The sequence below is a fragment of the Patella vulgata genome, chromosome 3, assembly GCF_932274485.2.
Source record: "Patella vulgata chromosome 3, xgPatVulg1.2, whole genome shotgun sequence".
In the NCBI taxonomy this organism is placed as follows: domain Eukaryota; kingdom Metazoa; phylum Mollusca; class Gastropoda; family Patellidae; genus Patella; species Patella vulgata.
Window position 1 is genome coordinate 53,957,772 of NC_065881.2, and position 20,664 is coordinate 53,978,435.

General features: G+C 32.5%; 1 protein-coding gene across 1 annotated transcript in view; it reads left to right on the plus strand.

The window, feature by feature from the left end:
- LOC130012108 (low-density lipoprotein receptor-related protein 4-like) overlaps positions 1 to 20,664 on the plus strand; it is a 64,469-nt gene that overhangs the window by 36,547 nt on the left and 7,258 nt on the right. The window contains exons 4-5 of the mRNA XM_056099281.1: positions 6,343 to 6,514; positions 17,687 to 17,815. Of these exons, the coding sequence (XP_055955256.1) occupies positions 6,343 to 6,514; positions 17,687 to 17,815 (301 nt within the window). The remainder of the gene's footprint in view (positions 1 to 6,342; positions 6,515 to 17,686; positions 17,816 to 20,664) is intronic.

A 20,664-nucleotide genomic window follows, 5' to 3' on the forward strand; every position in this document is an offset into this window, starting at 1 on the left:
CAGTTCAAATGAATTATTCTATAACATAGTAGATGTATTTGTCATTTATTTGATTACATCAATATACATGGGACGGCCAGAATGTAATACTCTGGGGATTTTTTAGAGACCAGGCAGTAGCCTTGCCAATCAAATTGATTGTCACATCTCAGGTGGCTGAGGGAATACAGCTGAATTTAATAGATATCCGCAAGCAATAAGGAGGTAATAAGGAAATGGTGACTCACATATTTTGTGTCACATGGTAAATGAAAATGCGTACTCCATGCCTAACTCATGCAGTGACACTCGTTAATCACGCTTCAAACAATTTCTTAATGGTTCTAACACATCATAAGAAGCTTTTCCCTACATGTGAAAAGTCCTATTGACATTAAGAAAAAAAAATGATCTCAACACATAAATGAATTCATTTCCTTCATTCCATAGAAGTGTACTGGGTTAAAAGAAAAGACATTGTTGATTCTTTGAAGTAGTAGTGATCATTTCCAACTTAAAGACAATTTGGTGAACTTCAGAGAACCAATTTCAACTTGAAGCCGGCATGAGTCTTTCCAAAGTTACAAAATGGTAATTTAATAGGGTTTCTTTCATCAAAAAAGGTAATCCTTTTCCTGAGTCACCATGAAAAATAGGTTTTAAAATCTTTGCATATTATACCCTACATCACTCTACATAATGCTGAATGCTGTTATGTAGTTTTCCATTAAACAGGGCACATGGACCATCGTTACAGGTTTCAGGACTTGAATTTCAGAAAGACTATGGAAATTAAAAAAAATAATAATGTACTGAGTACCGTAGATCTAATGGCCCAAATTGATAAAGAAATATGTGTTCACGAGACATTAAACCCTTATTCAAAATGTTATCTTTCCTTTTTTTAGACTTACAGATTCTAGTCCACTAATGCAATGGCTGCATTGTCTTAAAATATAGTGATATATATAGTTTATCTTAAAAAAGATCTGAGAATATACATGTACAGGATCAAGCCGTCTTTCCAAATTAATGAATGGCAATATTGGTCATAGATAATATCTAATCAATAGTAAAGTTTCATCCCAAGTACATATCACTGGTTACTAATACTACTTGTTGATGAGTCACTTTCACACTTTCAATATAATCAGTCTTTTACAAATAGTGCACATAATGAGATTGTCAGATAATGTGGCAGTAATTTCTGTTTTCAAAACTTTGATGTGACAGAGAGTAATATTTTGTGAAATGAAGCGTAAAGAGATCATGTTTATTGTAGACAGTTGTAATAAACCAGTGTGATACATTATAATGACACCAGTCCTAAGCTCTATTTCCTACATTAATGTAAGGTATGCAAAAAAATAGAAAGGGGTTTAATGTCTTATGGACATAACCAGTATCATTTTGATCCTACTGTGAGCCAATATATACACTGGTGCATCTCTTGTACTCGAATGAGTAGGAACACTAACTTTCATGAACAGAAATGCAACAGCCTGATAGGGAGCCAAGTTTGAACATTCTTCTTTGAACCAGGGACATTTTAATTTACTTACGATTAAAGAATAAAGCAAAATATAATTTTTTTAAATTTTAAATGTTTAAAAAGATAATAGTATGCTTTTATAAGATATTTTTTTAGAGCAGTATAAGGGAGATTATAGGAAGCATCAGACAACTTACATTAAACATATAATTACAATAATTATAAAATTTGTATGTACTAATTTATCTGAAGATTGTATTTAATTAACAATGATTTTTTTTTCTTTTTTTGCTTTCTTCACCATTAAGGAAGTACTAGCACGAAGAATGAAAAGGCACAGTTAGTCTTGATGTGTTGACGTTCACTCGCTTATTATTATGTTGAGTGCATTTGGCTGTAATGTTTCCTGCCTTCAGTGTAACTTCATTTCAGATTGGTTTCGAGAGGCAGACCTAATCAGAGAATGCGGTTGTCATTTTGTATCTTAAACCAGTCTTGTTTATTTATTTACTATATAGCTTCACATAACCCATTGCAGCCATTAGCAAGGGCGTGGATTTGTCATAACTTTTTTATGGGGGTAGGGGTGGGATGGACGAACCCAGGAACCTGGAACATTTCATTACCAAATGAAATAAATAATTACAAACAGTTTACTGTACCACTTTTATTTCGATGAAGGCAATAACTAGGGGTAATATGATGACAATATGGAAAAATTGACTACCTACATCAAAGCTGCATAAATATTAATTGTTCATGAAGTTAAGTGAATCATCCAAAGACGTTCATTCTATGATCAGGACTGTTCTCTTTGAATATCTTGGCGACATGAAGGGGGGGTCATTATGCACCGCACATGCCATCAAATGTTTCAGTCGGTTTTGCGTCATGGAGTTGCGCAGCCAAGTTTTGATATGGCGCAGAGTGCTGAAGGATCACTCGGCTGAACAGGAACTAGCAGGGTTCAGCAATCTGAGATGAGAAGAGCTTCGACAGAAGGGAACAACTGCCTCACTTCAGGTGACATAATGAGGAACGCTTCGTACACAAGTGAAATCGATTCGGCTGAAAACTGGCGCTTGAAGAATGGCAATTCTTGTTCCAAGTCCCGATTCAGTTCCAGATAGTAGAAACAAGCTCACCATCATGTGGATATAAACCTGAAAATCTGTCCTGGTGATCAAAATCATGGGGGGGAACGAGCTAAATCTACACCCATGGCCATTAGCCCAAAAGGCTTATGTCATCAATTTTGTTTGTTGTGTATATATAGTCGTGTTCAGCTTCTCCTAATTTAGCTTGATGGAGTCAAACAACATTTTTATACGCCCACATGGAAATGTCGATGTATATTACCTCCGTCCGTCTGTTCGTCCGTCCGTCATCTTCAATTTCTTGTGAACGCTCTAACTCCAAAACTTATTATCTGATTGTTTTAAAATTGATATATGTAGTTTTAATAATAACACTATTACGCCAAAAGTTATAATCCGATCTGCATTATTTAAATTAGTGAAACGAAGAAGCTTATTGAATTTCAGCAATTTCCGTTTATTATGTATAGAATTATGGCCCTTGTTTCACTTTATTGAACCTTGTGAACGCTCTAACGCCAAAAGTTATCATTCTATCTTTGTGAAATTTATATCCATGATTCAAATTAGTGAAACGAAGAAGTTTATTGAATTTCAACAATTTCCGTCAATTACTTTTAGAGTTATGGCCCTTGTTTCACTTTGTTGCACCTTGGAAACGCTCTAACATCAAAAGTTATCTTCTGATCTGTATGAAATTTATATGTGTCATTTAAATTAGTAAAGAGATGAATATTATTGAATTTCAGCAATTTCCGTTTATTACTTCTAGAGTTATGGTCCTTGTTTCACTTTGTTGCACTTTGTTATTATGTGCCATTTAAGTTAGTAAAAAGAACAATCCTATTGAATTTCAGCAATTGCTGTTGATTACATCTAGAATTATGGCTCGTTTCACTTTCTGAACGCTCTAACGCCAAAAGTTATCATCAGATCTTTGTGAAATTTATATGCATTATTTAAATTAGTGAAACCACAAAGCCTATTGAATTTCAGCAATTTGCAATAATTAGTTCTAGAGTTATGGCCCTTGTTTCACTTAGTTCAACCTTGTTAATGCTCGATTATTGAAAGTTATCATCCGATATGTATGAAATTTATATGCATCATTTAAATCTGTGAAACAGAGGTCTGTTGAATTTCAGCAATTTCCGTCAATAATTTCTAGAGTTATGGCCCTTGTTTTACTTTGTGAATGTTTGAATGACACAAGTGATCATCCAATCTGTATGAAATTTATATGCATTATTTAAATTAGTAAAACGTAAAAGCCTGTCAAATTTCAACAATTTCTGTAGACTACTTCCAGAGTTGATCAGGTCCTTGTTTCAGTTTGTAGAACCTTGTGAACCCTCAAACGCAATCTGATTAAAATACAGATCTCTATTTAGTTTTTGTTTTTTTTATACTTTCGATGGCCTACACTACATGGAGATCTGACTGGTTGTAGTGATAAGGTTGCGTCAGAGGTCATACGAGCGACTTTTGACCTATGACCTATCACATTTGATTAACCAATCGGCATTGATGTTACTAGTGGATTACCCACAGTTTAAGGCAAAACACGCCTAAAGCTCGCCGTAACAGACAGTTTCATTGGCTAATAGCTGACATCATTCAGAACATGTCAATGATAACAACTTTTCCAGATCCTAGTGTAGTAAAGACAAGTAAAACGAAATTTGAACTATAAAAACAAAACGAAATAGGATCTGTGTTTTAATCAGATTGCTTCAAACGACAAAAATTATAATCTGATCTGTATGGAACTGTCTTGTAATGGCCCCCAATTACCTAGAAAGGAATAAATATGCGACAACTCTTGTCAACCGCTCGGACAATTTAGCTGCTGTGGGCATTGTTTCATTGCCTGACAACATGTCTTTTTTTGGATATATTGGGTGGTGTTTATTCTGATTTGCTGGACCTGATAGTGGTTGGGCAGGGCACCTTGGTTGGGCAAATTGATGTATTTGTGACTTCTTATCTAAAATGCTAGATGAATTTCCATCCAATTGCTAGGAATGTTAAATTGGTGATTCCTTGTCAATATTTGTTTAAATCCGCGGCTAGAAATACTTTAAATATATTTGACATTTTTTACCTATCCCACTTAATAGATTAAACAAAATAGATATGTTGCCTTTATAGTGATAATTAAGATCTGTTGAAACGAGTTGCTTGGGGTGGGTTTGGTGTCATGGGCAGCTTCAGGGGGTATATTTTCACATTTTATGACTTTTGACTTGTGTTTCAACAAAATTTTGTTCAAACATAATATTCCTTTTTGTGATGTCTTTGAAAAAGGTTGATGTTTCTTAGATTAAATCAAGGAATTAACAATTATTATTAAAGTTATTACATTGTAGGCATTCATATTCACACAAAGTTGAATCTTCAATGCACACATACTCTTAAGTTGGCTGATGAAGGCCCTTGAGCCTTTTGTTTACTGTTGAGTGCAGTTGACAGATCTGATATAAACCATATTGATTTTACATAAACTTTTGTCACTTCTCTATGTTTAATTCTATTGATTAAAGGATTGATCTTAAATTACTCTCATTAATGACAAGCAGAACAGATGATTTTTTTAATTAAATGTTTCAGTTACAAGAACATTTAATTAGTTTTATTGTATCTGTGTGTCATTTGGAATTTTCGGAAAATGCCATTTTTCAAGGCCTAATCCACACTAAAATGTATTCAGATTGATTATTTAACATTTGATTAAGAAAACTAAATCAAAATATCAACAATAGATAATGTCCCGGCTTGGATTCAGTTGGATTAAAGAGAGAGAGAAATGGGGTTTAACGTCCACTCGACACAAACTAGGTCAATTCGGGACTCACATATGGTTTAATTTTATTTACATAATTCGCTTACGCGTAGGGGTCTTTAGCAGTGAGAGGAAACCGGAGGACCCGGAGAAAACCCACGAGGTTGGACAGGCAACCCTACTCCTTGCCACATACAACTGGGGATTCGAAACCATGCCAGTCGACTCAATGACAGACTTTATGATTCAGCGCGTGCACGCTAAACATTCAGCCATCCAACCCCCCAGTTGTATTAAAAAGAGGCCCACAAAGGGTTGAGCAAAAATCATAGGTGACACTGGCTCTAGTTAATATATCATCATTTGCCGAATATTGACAAATTTTCAATTCATTTTAGTGATTCAGCTGTCACAGTATTGTAGTTTGCAAGGATTTGGTAATCCCTCGGATGTTATTCAGAGACTTTAATGGAACTTCTGAAAACAAAATGCTGGGAAGCTTCCTGAACTAAAAAAATTTTAAAAAATCATTTTCAATAAAAAATAATCTTGTTTTGTGTGTTAGCCAAGAAAGTTCATTGTGATTTCAGGTGTGGTTCCCCCTGTCAGTGGTGCTGGATGGAGGGCCTGGCAAGGGACAACACATAGTCATTAGGAAGGGATGAAAAACTAAGGTCCCGTGTACACATTGGGGTGCGTGTAAAAGAACCCTTGACAGTTGCAATTTGAAAGAGTTGCCTGCCCGCTATCAAGGCAAAATTTCCCTCATAGCACACTGTATGGTGTATGCAGGTCTTCATTAGCCCAGTCTGTGCAGAATAGTAGGACGTTAAACTCCCTTTCATTTTCACCTTTGGTTCAGATGTTTTTATTCATAGCTATCTCGATTGTTTTTTAAGATATGTCTAAAAGTCAATGATTCTGCAATAGGTATAGATTTTTACCCAAGATTTTCCTATTTCACGATTAATTATTTGTGTTTATACTTGCAGATGTACGTGAATGTTACGGTGTGTCAGTAGATTGGATATCAAACCATGTATATTGGACTGATTCTGGGAAAAAGACAGTAGAAATAGCTAACTATGATGGTAGTGGTCGCAGACTATTAGTTAGTAGTGGATTAGAAAAACCAAGGGGAATTGTTGTAGATCCCATCTTCAAGTAAGATCTTATTTTCTTTAGAACAGATAAAATAATGGGCTTAAAAAGAAATCAAAATCATTAATGTGACATGCAACTTATCCAATTGCCCTATAATAAGACACATTTCTTGTCAAACTAGTCTGTAGTTAAATTGCCAATTTGGCTGTGGCAGTATTCACATTGGTTTTACCCAAAGCTAATTTTCTGAAGCTCAGTAGGTTCAGAAAAAACTAAGATGGAAAGTTATGTTCACATGGATGAGGTTAGACTTCATGTAGAAGACTAGAGGGATCAATTCTCAATTCATTGCAATTGATTAGACTGTAATTTAAAACCTGTTGGTAAAAAGGACCTTAGATTCAGGATAATGAAAATGTCTGCACATTGAAATTTTATGTGAACAATGTCCAAGTTGAAAAGTATACATAATAAACTATATATAATATAAATGGCAAAAATTAGATGGAAAAGTAAATAGTGTCCCTTCTGGATAAATATGTATACTCTAAAGAAAATAAAAACGGCCCTGAACCATTCATAAATGAATTCCAGTGGGAACTGGATTATTTGATTTTCTAGGTTTAGATAGGTATATAATTTCTGCTGTGCTTTAAAACTTTATCACTCTTTAAATCAACCACCAATATTTTTTCTGTGCATGAGATATTAGTTCCAATTACACCAGTATATAGCCCTATAATATAAGATTAAGTAATGTTGTGAAAACTAACGATCATGTCTCAAAGGAGACTTAAGTATTGTGTGTTCTTTTTGTGCAAAATTTTTACCATACTGAATTGCCATAATGGATATAGTGATTGGGTAATTGAATTAGATTATGCAGATCAGTAACAACCAAAGCACTCTCTTTTCTCATTAGTAACACATTATATTACCATGGAGATATAATATAGTTCAATAATTTCAGTTTACTATCCACACTGTAATACCATCTTACACTGGGGATCTGAGGCTTTTATGCCAGTTGTTGACTTCCTAACTGCTCCAACAAACATGGATGGTGGTTGTGAATGTGAAACATGCGTTACTATGACAACAAGTACAATAAATATCAGAATTAAATTGATATGGCCGAGTTATTTGACAATTAATCCTTTGTGTTTGAATGATGTTGTCATATTGAACAATAAATTTTCCTTGTCATGTCACACATCAAAGTCCAACTTGCATGTACATGGCTTTCTACTTTTCATGTAATTACAGAACTTTCCAAAATGTTTATATCTTAAAGGGGAAGTCCCAGAGTTTTTCATTCAAATAAATCTGGAATTTTCTCCTTAATGAATATTAAAGATGATGTCTAAACATAAATAATTAAAGAAGTTTAAAGTTTAAAGTTTTGTAGTATGTATTTTAATGTTTGGAAAACAGTAAAGAATACTTGTCAATGTACCTACTATACATAAGAATTTAGAATCCTAAGAACAATACTTTGACCTGTAACTACATGGCAAATTGAAACCATTCGAGGCAAAATGGAAAAAATGTAAATGGATGTAAATTTCTTTCTCTTACTGTGTCACCTTTTATGACTTAGCTCTTTTTAATTCTGACTTCAGCTCAAATTAGAATTCGACAAGTCTATAATGTCATTCAAAGATTATTAGTTGCTAAGTGATATTAAAGAATATCTAAAACATAATATTAAAGTATAAATTTCAACTTTGATTTGAACTGTGGTAAATTCAACGCAATACTTGAAAGCACTTGATTAACATTGATTCACCATAAATATGGTATTTAAACAGCTGATTTGAAAAAATATTGAAGTGAGAAAATGATACTGAAATGAATAGACTTATTAAATACAGCCGTATTTTGATTTAAGAGCTATGCACTTGCTAGTTACATGGTTTGCACTTATGAAGTCTTGCTCGGGTCATGAATTTAATAAGGTTCAGTTTTTACCAGTGAGTTTGTTTATATTAACATGATGTAAAGAGCTCATAACAAGTAGTACACCAAAAAAAAAATAATGCTCCAGGAGAAAAATCTTTCATTTATGTTGGAGTTTAAATTTTTATTTGCATTCAATTGAACGAGTTAAATAGTAATTTCTAATTAACAGGAGGCACAGACTCATTTTTTAGATTTCTTCGTTGAGAACCTTGTCAAAGGTTTCACTTTGGTTATTGTCAGACCAATTTATGAATAATGGGACATCTTGAGCACCATTTTAAGAGATGTATTAGTCATGATGAATTGGTTATTATCTAAACATTGGGTCATTCCATGGTGTATTACTGTGAGCGAGACAGTCCTTATTATCTGGTTGATCACCTTTGTAAAGATGGAATACTATCAAGATATTATTACTGACAACACTTATTACATTCAATTTACACCCAGGATAAATCACTTAATATGGTCCATTTAAGGTGACGCTTATTGTAATTTAGACCCTGTTAAGATGAAATTGGACTCTGAATTTGCAGCAACTGTTACTCTAAGTAGTAATTGCCTTTAATCTGTTTTGTTTTGCTCATTTTTTGAGTTTGATAATTGCCTAAATGTGCAGTTAGGAAATGATCCGTTAAACGATGGAAGAGATTCAGTAACACCACCAGTGTAGTCACTAACAAGAAGGTTAATGATAGAATATCATGGAAGAATGATATCAGATCCTTTTAAAAGTTCTCTAAGGTTTAATGTTTTCTTATATCAATGGGACCATTGGTATATATCTGTATGAAATTCTGTAAGATTAAAATGTTTTTTGATTTCCCTATTTACAAGAGATGTACTAGTACCATAGAGTAGATACAAATACAGATATATTGAAAAACAGGATATTTGACCAAATGTTACATGATAACAAGTGTTAATTTGATTTAAGATATTAAACAACCATCCAGCATGACAGGATATTTTACCAAATGTTACATGATACCAAGTATTAATTTGATAAGATATTAAACAACCATCCAGCATGAATAACCATTTGTTCAGGGTTAGGCTGTAGTTGGTGATGCAACAAAACATTCCACGGAATAAGGACTGTTGCTTTTTCGATTGCTCAGTTAAATCACTATTGGAATAAGCAAATAGTGTGTTAGTAAAATGGAGCTAGAATAGTTTTATTAGGTTATTTCAACTTTAAAATGACAGCTATGGGAGTTAAAATGTCACAACAGAAACAATTGAATTAAAAGGATAACATTTTGTCACAGGTGTAGGTTTCCATGTAAAGTTTTGTATCTTGTGGAATTTCATGATTTAATTAATTTTAAAGTGGAGCTGGAGCTATAACATCTGTAACAAATTATAGGTTTACTTATATATGACCTTTGTGTAAGTATAGGATAATTGTAACAATTACCTAGCTAATATACACATGATGAGTAGCAGAAGATAATTTGTAATAATTTACTTGTAGGACATTTTCTAAACAACAGTCGATTAGCTCAAAACATTGAAATGTGTAGCTCCAGTAGGGTTCAATATAGTTCATTTTGCATCCTTTTCGGGGACTTGTTTTACAACTGCGGTCGTTTATTTTAAAGAGGCAATATGACTTTACTAATACTTAACACAAGAAATGATTGAAAAAAATATGGACTAGGTAGTTGTTAATCTCTTGACCGTGATGCATAATGTATGCAAATAAAATATATCACAGACCATGACAGAATTTGTAATACACTCACATGGAATAAAGATGTAGGTTAATGTAACTGCAAACTGACATAGCTTGTTTAACCATTAACCTTCTTCTTTGGTAAGAGTACCAGTACTTTTGATTTTGTATGAATGAGATTAAACTATATATTTGATGTTTATTCTGGCATTGGCTAATGTTCCCTTTAAAGAATGCTATAACCAGACTCTTGCCTGAAAGTATTGCATTGGGACCCTGTTTTCAATCAGTCTCTTAGAAAATATGAACACTGTTTGAACCTGCATGACCCCATGTAAAAAAAAAACCAAGACAATAGAATATTCTATTTCTGGGAGAATTGAAAAATAAAGAAAAACATTCACATAGAGCTGAAGCTTTGGCCATGAAATCCAATTCAGCTCCTTATTATTCTGGACACGCAGCTATTTTCAGGCTAATGATATCAAAACAAACACAGGAGCGGAATATAATCAACTATCAATATTGTTATCATGATAAAGACAGACTTGCATGATAATGCCAAGTGCTCCATAATTGTTATTTGACCATTTGGTTCTAGTATGTTCATTTACACAGAAACGCAAACTTGATAGGGTAATGTCTATAAAGTTCTATGCCTAGAAGATATACGAACCTGTTGTAGGATTTAATGGAAATGGTTTTCCTTATGTTTACATTCTATCAATGTTTCAAGGTTTTCAACATGGTTCTGACACTATCTTTATTTATTTTGCCCTTAGTATATTTTGGAAACATGTTGGTGCTTGGTAATTGAATGATTCATTCTATGTCTTCTATGAGGGTTGATGTTTATATAATAAGCATCATCTTTCTCTTTAGGTAAATCACAACTACTCTTTCACATTATTATATTATTATAACTAAAAGAGTCTATTATGACAATTTCAGTCATGTCAGTTAGAAAATATGAATGATAATTCTTTTAGTTCTGTCCTTGTTAATTTGTTTTTATACTTGTTAGCTTGAAATGGTTCCATTAAATGGAATGCACTGACACTCTAAAGAGATTTCAGTGGATTGGTATACCAAAGACTTTGGCTTGGTGATTGGTCAAAATATAATGGATTCACCAAAAAAACACCAATATAGCTTTTGAAACAGTAAAGTTTTATTTAAATGAGTTATTGGAATTGCTCATGATGAAGAGGATTGGATTGTAATTTGTGAAAACCAAGGACAGTACAAAATGTCTTCTTGATTTGCACTCCATTATATTAGGGAAGCAAACATGAAATGGAAAAAGCTTTTCTTTCTGTTATGATATAATTCTGCAAATCTTCGGAAATTATAATACCAAAGTGACAGTCCTAGAAACTTGATTCAAGTTTTAAACATGTTATAGAAATAAATTGGTTGTGCTTTAGAAGTAACTGAGATTGGCAATAAGTTAATTGTGATGTTATCATGGCACCTTTCTAAATTATTAATGTCAATTAACAAAATGCACTTTTTGTGTAGTTAAACAGTTTTTACCATTAGATTGTTAGAATAAACCATTAAATTTGCCTCATTTCAACATGTCTTTTTAGAGTGATCATGCTTATTTTATATTGCAGTCGTGTTCTTGATCATGCTATACCAAAACAAGTGTTAATATCAGTACTGTTGTCTATAAGAATCTAAAGAAAAATTTTAATAGAATAGAATAAATAGTTGATCTTTATGCAAATAAAAATATAAAGATTTCAATGTTAAACACTAAAAAACCTGTTTTAGCCCAGAACTTTTAACTCCACATCTCTGTACTGTATACACTTTAATTTTACCTAAAGCAGATTACCAACCACATAGGTTTGGATCCAAGTTTGTGTTCATACTGACAGGATTAGAATTGTACATCAGATGAAATCAGAATCCTATTGGTCAATGAGAAACGAGGATCATGGATGTGGATTTAAGTAAGTTTTACGTTCACTTGAGATTTGACCAGAAAGTTCAGATCAATGTCCAGTTTTTTACTTGAAAGCAGATAACCTAAAGTATATCTGTGTTCACTCACATACACCAAATTAAAATATGTTGACTCTGAAAATATGTTAATGACAATTTCATGTCATCATCTGGAAAATGGTTTTGGTATAGTGATTGACTAAAGTAGAATATCTCTACTTTGCCAGATAAGTTGTTTGAACTTGCCAGGTACTAACAGTCTGGAACTTCACATGATCTCAGCAGTCTCAGAGTTGGAACATCAGAAAGTTATTTTGTTCTTGTAGGTATATGTGTAATATTAGATGCAGCATTAGATAAACATGTTTAACTACATGTTAAGGTGTGACGCGATTGCGATAGCAAGAATCTACACATACAATTATATGATATTTACATGCTGAGTATAAGGTTATCTATCTTCCCTAGAGCCCGTCTACAGTAATATTTTTCAAACACTGTCTTAAATATATGATCAATATCAGTTTTGGTAGTTTGCCAATTTCTCAATTCTTTATTCATGGTTACAGTTAGGCTCACATGTATCTTCTGTTTTGAATTTTTTTAATTCATCAACATACTGGTCAAATAAGTACAATGTGCATGAATATACCAAAAACAAAATGATATCCTTCTCTAAACACTCAGCATGTAAGTGCACCAAATTCATAACATATTTTAAAATTTAAAACAATATGTAAATATCAAATTTAATAAAGTGTTTTATACATACACACGTTTTTCATCTACATTTTATTTTGTTCTTATTGAATGTAGTAACCTTCTACTCTCTTGTTTGTTATTCCAATTGTTTTCCATGTGTCGAATTTGAAACCTCCAAAACGTTGTATCAGTAAGTAGTCAAGAAAGACAGGTTGTGACATATGAATATTTGAAAAAAGTGAAATATGTATTTTATGGCATATTGTTACCATTCCTTTAGACACAGAGATCTGTATTATATATTATACAAACATGTGTCAAATATAAATGTCAAATATGTTGAAAATTAATGCCATGCGGATATTGAAACATTAAGTCTTTCTGATAAATGTGTAAAATCTAAGCTACATACAGTTGTCATCTTTTTCTCATAATAATAAATATTTATCTAATCAGCTGTCTTATAATATGTATGATATGTAAATGTGTAAATAAAAGAGAAATGCCTATGTGAGAATGATATAGATGAACCTATTATTTAAAACTATTAGTCAGAACATTATAAAAGAAATAAAAAGGATCTAATTTCTTATTCAAAGAATGCCAAGATTAGTTAAAGTAGCGATATCTCTAACTCAATATCATCCAAAATCTTCGACATTGAAAACAAAAATTATTTGTTGGTTTAAATCAACATTGATGTTGTGGATCTTACCGGGGAAAAGATGGCCTTCTGATATCCAATATTTAAGACAAAATAAACATTTTACAATTGGTACACAAGTCGTGTACCATAATATGTGTTTTAGCGCTATTTGTAATAAGGGACTCAAAAATGAGACTAGGCATATTCCACAAGTCATGTCAAAAGGTGACGCTATATTCTTATCTGGAGAGCATGCACAATAAGTACTATCGGCGTAGACTGGAATAACCATGCTAGAGATTGCCATTCGATTGAGACTTCTGCCGTATTTCGCCGAACCTAACTGATTAGAAATTACAGTAAAAACAGAAACGATTCATTGTAAATCAATTTATATACATTCATATTACATTATTGAATTCGTTGCGACCCATTTGTGTCAATTTCTGGGTCCCAAATATTAGCGATTTAGCTCCTTTAAAGTAGCTAAGTCTCTAACTCAATATAATCGAAAAATCTTTGACATTGAAAACACAAATTATTTATCAATTTAAATCAACATTGATGTTGGGATCTTAAGGGGAAAAGATGGGCTTCTGATATCCAATAATTAAGACAAAATAAACATTTTACCGTTGGTACACGAATCATGTACCATGGTGCTTTTCAGTGCCATTTTTAACAAGGGACTCGTAGAAAGAGGCTAGATATATTCCACAAGCCATGTCAAACGGTGACGTTATATTCTTATTTGGAGAGCATGCGCAATAAATACTATCGGTATAGAGTGGAATAACCAGATGCTAGAGGTTGCCATTGGATTGAGACTTCTGGCGTATTTCGCCGAACATAACTGATTAGAAATTGCAGTAAAAACAGAAACGATTGAATGTAAATCAGTTTAAATACATTCACAATGCATTATTATATACGTTGCGACCCATTTGTATCAATTTCTAGATCCAAAATATTAGCGATTTAGCTCCTTTAAGCTATGTACCATATCTAAATAAATACATCTTAATGTGTTATTTTATCAATAAAAGTAATATAGTTGTTTACACTTAAAGAAAATATGTTAAGGATTCATTTTGAACTTATCCAGCAATCATCCAAGAAATAGGGATGAAAACTTAACCATGTTAAACAGATTATTGATATTAGGCTATACGATATACACATAGACTACTTGTTATATTACTCCAAGTTTGTCCAGTTTAATTTGTATTTTTGAGAAAAGCCATTAGATACACGTCATAGAGAATTTCATTTTTAGATGTATTTCACAGATGTTTGACTTTGTGGGGTGCCATGCATGTAACTGTAGGTATAAAGTCTTTCCATACATTTTTTTCCATACATTTTTTCGTGTCTCTTTTAGGGATATGCATTTTGAGTTACTGATCCATTGGCCAGAAAGATAAAGGTACATGAAGATAAACATAGTGATAAAAATTAATAATAGTCAATTGTATCCATCCATATTTTATAGAAACCTTGACTTATTCCTTGGAAATCTGCATCTTGAGACATTCCATATATCTCTTGATTTTAGAAAGAACTTGTCTTCTATAGAAAACCCTCTGTTACTCAGTTTACACCACTTCCTTTGATTTCAAATGAAACATTACGGAAGTCTGACATAACAATTAGAGATTTTTCCTAATTAACCTATACACTAAATAAATAAAGTTTTAACAGGAGGTGTTATTGCTACCTGGATGATGTCCGTGATCCTATGGTGCATCTAAAAGCTCTGCTTGTTGACTAAGGTATCATGTGCTTTTGATGTTTAGTATATTGTTCCCTCATGTTCAACAAGACAGCCAGCTGCTTTAACAACCTTTCACAAAAACTTCATGATATTTTTTTCTGAGAAGAAACATGTCAGAGAGGAATTAATTGATGTAGGAAATTGATAATGTTAGAGAGTTGTGTTGAAGAAAGTTGATAATGTCAGATAGCTTATATCAGAGATGTATTACTTCATTGTGTTGACTGATTGTTTTAGAGCCAAGATCACCAATGATACCAGTTTATCAGTCTTTAATAGAAATAGTTCTCATACTCACATAGAAAACAGCCAATTCTAAAAGCACTAATTCCAGTCATTATTGTGGCACCGATTTATTAGAGGCATGTTTTTCATGGTGATCGTAATGTTGAGAATTCCATTGCTCATAAAATGCATTGTTACCATCAATTTCATAAATCACCTACCAGCAATGACTAATTAAATGCCTAAGAATGAGTTACAATGCATCAATCTGAAAATAGATGATTCCAGAAATAAAATTAATTATAGAATGTCAAATCTTTGACATTATCACAGACTAGGTTACATTGATAAATCAGTTTTATTTTTTGATAAAAATTCAGAGAGATGAATAATTAATCTGCATGTCGTCAGTCAGACTTACAGAAGATTAATACAAGAATTCGACTGTATTCATATGATAAGACTTTTATTTGCATATCTGTTAAACTTCATTCGTCAGAGAATTCTGCGTTATTTTCTTGATGCCAAAAACTCTTTAATAACTTGAGATAGTATTACACATCTATTTCGCACCTCCAAGAAAAACCAATAATTATGTTTATAGAACGAATGTTGAATGATTTTTTTGAATTTTGTTTGATACTTAGTAAATATTTTACATGGAGTGAGCATGTTTATGTTTGTAAGGGTGAAGTTCGTATGTAGCATACCATAAATTGATCGAAGATTAGCACCGAACTTGAAGTATGTAGCATGTTACAGTAAAAAGTGTTGATAGTATCTTTTAACTGGAAATAACCAAGTTTAGATTGTAAGGTACTATAAACCGATAGCTCACAGCTGTTAGAGCTTCTAACGAGTTTCTTCAAACGCAATCGTTATAGATACAACTTTAACATCCCATCTTTATTTGATTCTAGATCTTTTGACTGCCATTTCAACTTATGCTATGTTATTTTTTTCAAAATGTTTGACTAAAAAAATGTCTCTGATCAGTACTTGTAGATGAATGTTATCTTCCTAATAACAGTTGTTAGTGCAGCAAGAATGTATTTGTGGAGATAAATTAGGTTGTTACGCATTACAAAATGTGTAATAGCTTTCTATTCTGTTAATTTAAGCAAAGACAGGGCAGTTTATACAGCAAGTAATTTAGCTCAACTGTCAGAAATTGAATAATATATAAGACAGACAGTGGATATTGTAGAAATTTTATATATCTGAATGATGATTTATTATAGCACTAACCTCATTAATCACAATCAACAAGAAATTAGATACATTTCTACTTCTACAAATATAAATCAAACCTAGAAACTTGGTGCACATTACCAAACATTACTATTTGATTCTGATGTTCTCATTTGATACACAAGCAATTTATCCAACTCTTGGGATCAAATTGTTTGCATTGATTCAAGGCTACCCTGCATCTTTTATTGCTAAAATTGATTATAGCCACCTTGATAATGATTTTGCGAGAACAGTCCATAGAGCAGCATCGAGGTGTATTGCCACGATGATGAAATTCAAATTACATGCACACAGGATTGAATCCAATTAAAGCACACTTGTTACGGTAATAGAGTCAAGTCTGACAAGAATCAACCATATTTTGTACCAGTTCCTTTTATTGATCACATTGATAATTACTAGAACTTTAATGCATAAATAGTCATAGATATTGCAAAATCTTGTAAATTTTCACTAGCATTGATTAGGATTAATTTCAGTAACATCAAATTTTGCACATGGCTTAAAAGTAATTTTGGCAATGCCACATTTCTAATAGTTTTCTTCAAACCTGTTTCATTATATTAGTAATCATAATTGATCTTTGATTTTTGACACTGTTAATTAAAGGCCTACTTAATCAAATTATAAAAAAAGAGTACAATAAGTTGTAGAGTAGTTGATTTTTGATTTGTTGTATTTTGTATTAATATTTTTAAGACATGTTTGCTAGAAAGGTAAAAATGTCAGATACGACTTCAACTTCAATCCACATTTCCATGTCAGAATATTGGTAAAGTGAATAATGAGGTGCTTTCCACTAACTGGGATCAATTGAATGAAATTTGGCTTTAGCTGAACTAACAGTATCTTGACTGATGGTGGCGTTAATGACTAATTTTGTATTCGACCTAGAGATTTTCATTTGATCTAGTACTGATTATTCATTTGTTTGTAACCAGTTGGAATACAGCTTCAGATCTGTCTCCTTTTGAGAGTAATTCTGGCGCTATAATAAATCTTTAATTTATATTTATTCATTTATGTTTTCTGTTGTAGGTTTGTGTTCTGGGCTGATCAAGGTACAAGGAAAATAGAACGTTCAGCATTAGATGGTACAGATCGTAAAACACTGGTTCATGATGGCTTACAATGGACCAATCAATTGGCTATTAGTTATCCAACAAGGTAAAGACTTGTATAATTTGTTTTTCTTCTTTGATTAGAGTCTGGACCACTTGTTTTATTATCTTCACTGATCGAGAAGATCAATGTTACAGATCTATTAAATACACTTTGATCAATTTGTTACAATTACATAAAGTTTCTGGAAATGCCAGCAGCACAGAAATTCCATTAATAGAGTAACTACTTGTACATACTTACAAAAGATAATTAATAATGATGAGAATATCAAGTCCAACTTAAGTTCTGTTTATTTAGTAATCATTATTAATGCTCGACAAGTTAATACTGATTGATGTAGTTGGATTCAGCTGTTTAAACTCCTATCCTATATGTTTTAAAACTTTCCTTGAGTACATGTTGTTTTCCATGCTCTTACTTTAAAGATGCATTATGTAAGACTAAATCGGCTTATTGCAGGTCTTTATTTTGACTTCAAATGTTATATATAAACTATTATTTAGACATTTATTTATTCACATGGCAAGCCTATAATCAATTCTCTAGACCGTGAGATGGCGGAGATTTAAACGGATTAAAAGATGGTCACCATTAAATGATTTGATTTGAAAATGGTGTATCAAGGCTAAGTCTCTAATAGCAAGTACCGTTGTTACAATGAAAAACATTCTATGTCACATCTTATCAAAATTTCAAACAGCAATTACTTCGCTCAGAATAAAGTAATTTGAATGAAGTTTTCAATATGTTCATTTTGCATTATCTTTTTATCCACCCACATTTTCATGTGGACGTATATCGTCGTCGTGCCTGTCCGCATGAATGTCCATCCACAATTTGTTTGTGGACGCTCAACAGGTCATAATTTTTATCCAATTTTGAAGAAACTTGAAATATAGGTTTATATCCCAAAGATCTTGGTTCCTTTTGAAAATGGCATGTATTGGACTGTAACTTCATGGATTATGGTCCCTGATTGTACGAAAAAATCACATTTTTATATGCCCACATTTTCATGTGGACATATTGTCGTCGCCCCTGTCCGTCCGTCCACAATTTGTTTGTGGACACGCTACAGGTCACAATTTTTATTCGATATTGATGAAACTTAAAATATAGGTCTATTGGTTACTTTAGATGTTGGTATAAATCGAACCATAACTTCATGGATTATGGCCCCTGATTGAATGAAAAATCCTGTTTTTAGCTTGTGTACACTCTACAGGTCACAATTTTCATCTGATTTTGATGAAACTTGAAATACATGTTTATAACCAAAAGATATTCGTTGCTTGCGATATTTGCGTATATATAATTGTAACTTCCTGAATTATGGCCCCTGATTGTACGAAAAATTGTGGTTTCAGCTTGTGGTCACAATTATTGTCACCCTGACACCCTAATGATGGTTGAGTTCGAATTTCGTGAAGATCGGACCAGGACTGCCATGCAAAATGGCCGCCCTTGTACGCAAATAGTGTAAATATATGGTATATCAAGTTTATGGACCCTCTAGAGGACACAATTTAAATCTGATTTTGATGAAACTTTAAATACATGTTTATAACCCAAAGATCTTAGTTTCTTTCGATATTCACGCATATCGGATCGTAACTTCCTGAATTATGGCCCTTGATTCTATGAAATATCTCTTTTGGTTTAGCTTGTTCCCTATCCATCTCTTGCAAAATGTGGGTGTATCTGCCTGGCAGCTGCTGGTTAGCTTGTGGACGCTCTAGAGGTCACAATATTTATCCTATTTTGATGAAACTGAAATCTGTGTTTATAACCCAAAGATCTCAGTTCCATTATATATTCGCGCATATCGAACTAACTTCATGGATTATGGCCCCTGATTGTAGAAAAATTTGCGTTTGTAGCTTGTGTCCCTCTTGCGGTCACAATTTTTATCTGATTTAAAAAAAAGGTTTGAAAATATCACTGTTACTCCATATCAAGGTTGAGTTCAAATTTCGTAAAAATCGGACCAAAACTTCCAACAATATGGCTGCTCCTTGAACGCAAATAGTGTAAAAGTATGTAATACCAGGGTTGTGGACCTCTAGAGGTCACAATTTTGATCTGATATTGATGAAATTTAAAATATATGTTTATATCCCAAAGATCTTGGTTTCTTTCGATATTTGCTCACATCAGACCATAACTTTGTGGATTATGGTCCTCGATTGTTTGAAAAATGACATTTTTAGCTTGTGGACCCACTAGAGGTCACAATTTTTATCTGATTTTAAAAACCATTTCAATATATGTTATTATTAGCCCTATGTCACTTTCTGTCTTTCACTTATTTGGGATAAAGGAAAATTATATTTTATTCTTGGTATGTTTCAAATAGTAACTTATTAATGAGTGGTAGAAGGGATTAACTGTATCCTAGATACAATTAATAACTGGAAGATTGTATCACGGGATGAGACAAGAGTGCTGTCATTCTATTGACCAGCAAAAAATAAATGTAAAGTGTGACCTTCATTGTTCTATCCAATCTAGTTTATCTCCTCCAAAAGAAAGGGTATATAGTCTAGTAGATGTCAGACAATAATTGATGACTTGGAATTGCTTTGACAATATGATTTGATTAGCTAAGATTAAGATAGAAATGAAATTGTGAAGAAATTCACCATGATACATACAAATTGATTTTCTCTGTTATATGATATCTTTAGATGATCATTAATTTTGTCAATTATATGTCCTTTGCATAAAAAATACAATAATCTCTTATATTTTATCTTTTTCTTTTTCTATAAATGGGTACATAATTAGGTCTTAGTTTAGAAAGACACAATCCATCTGCCCAGGACTGGATATAATGATTTTGATTGTACCAGACAAAATATCAGGCACTACTTAACTACCATAGTACCTTA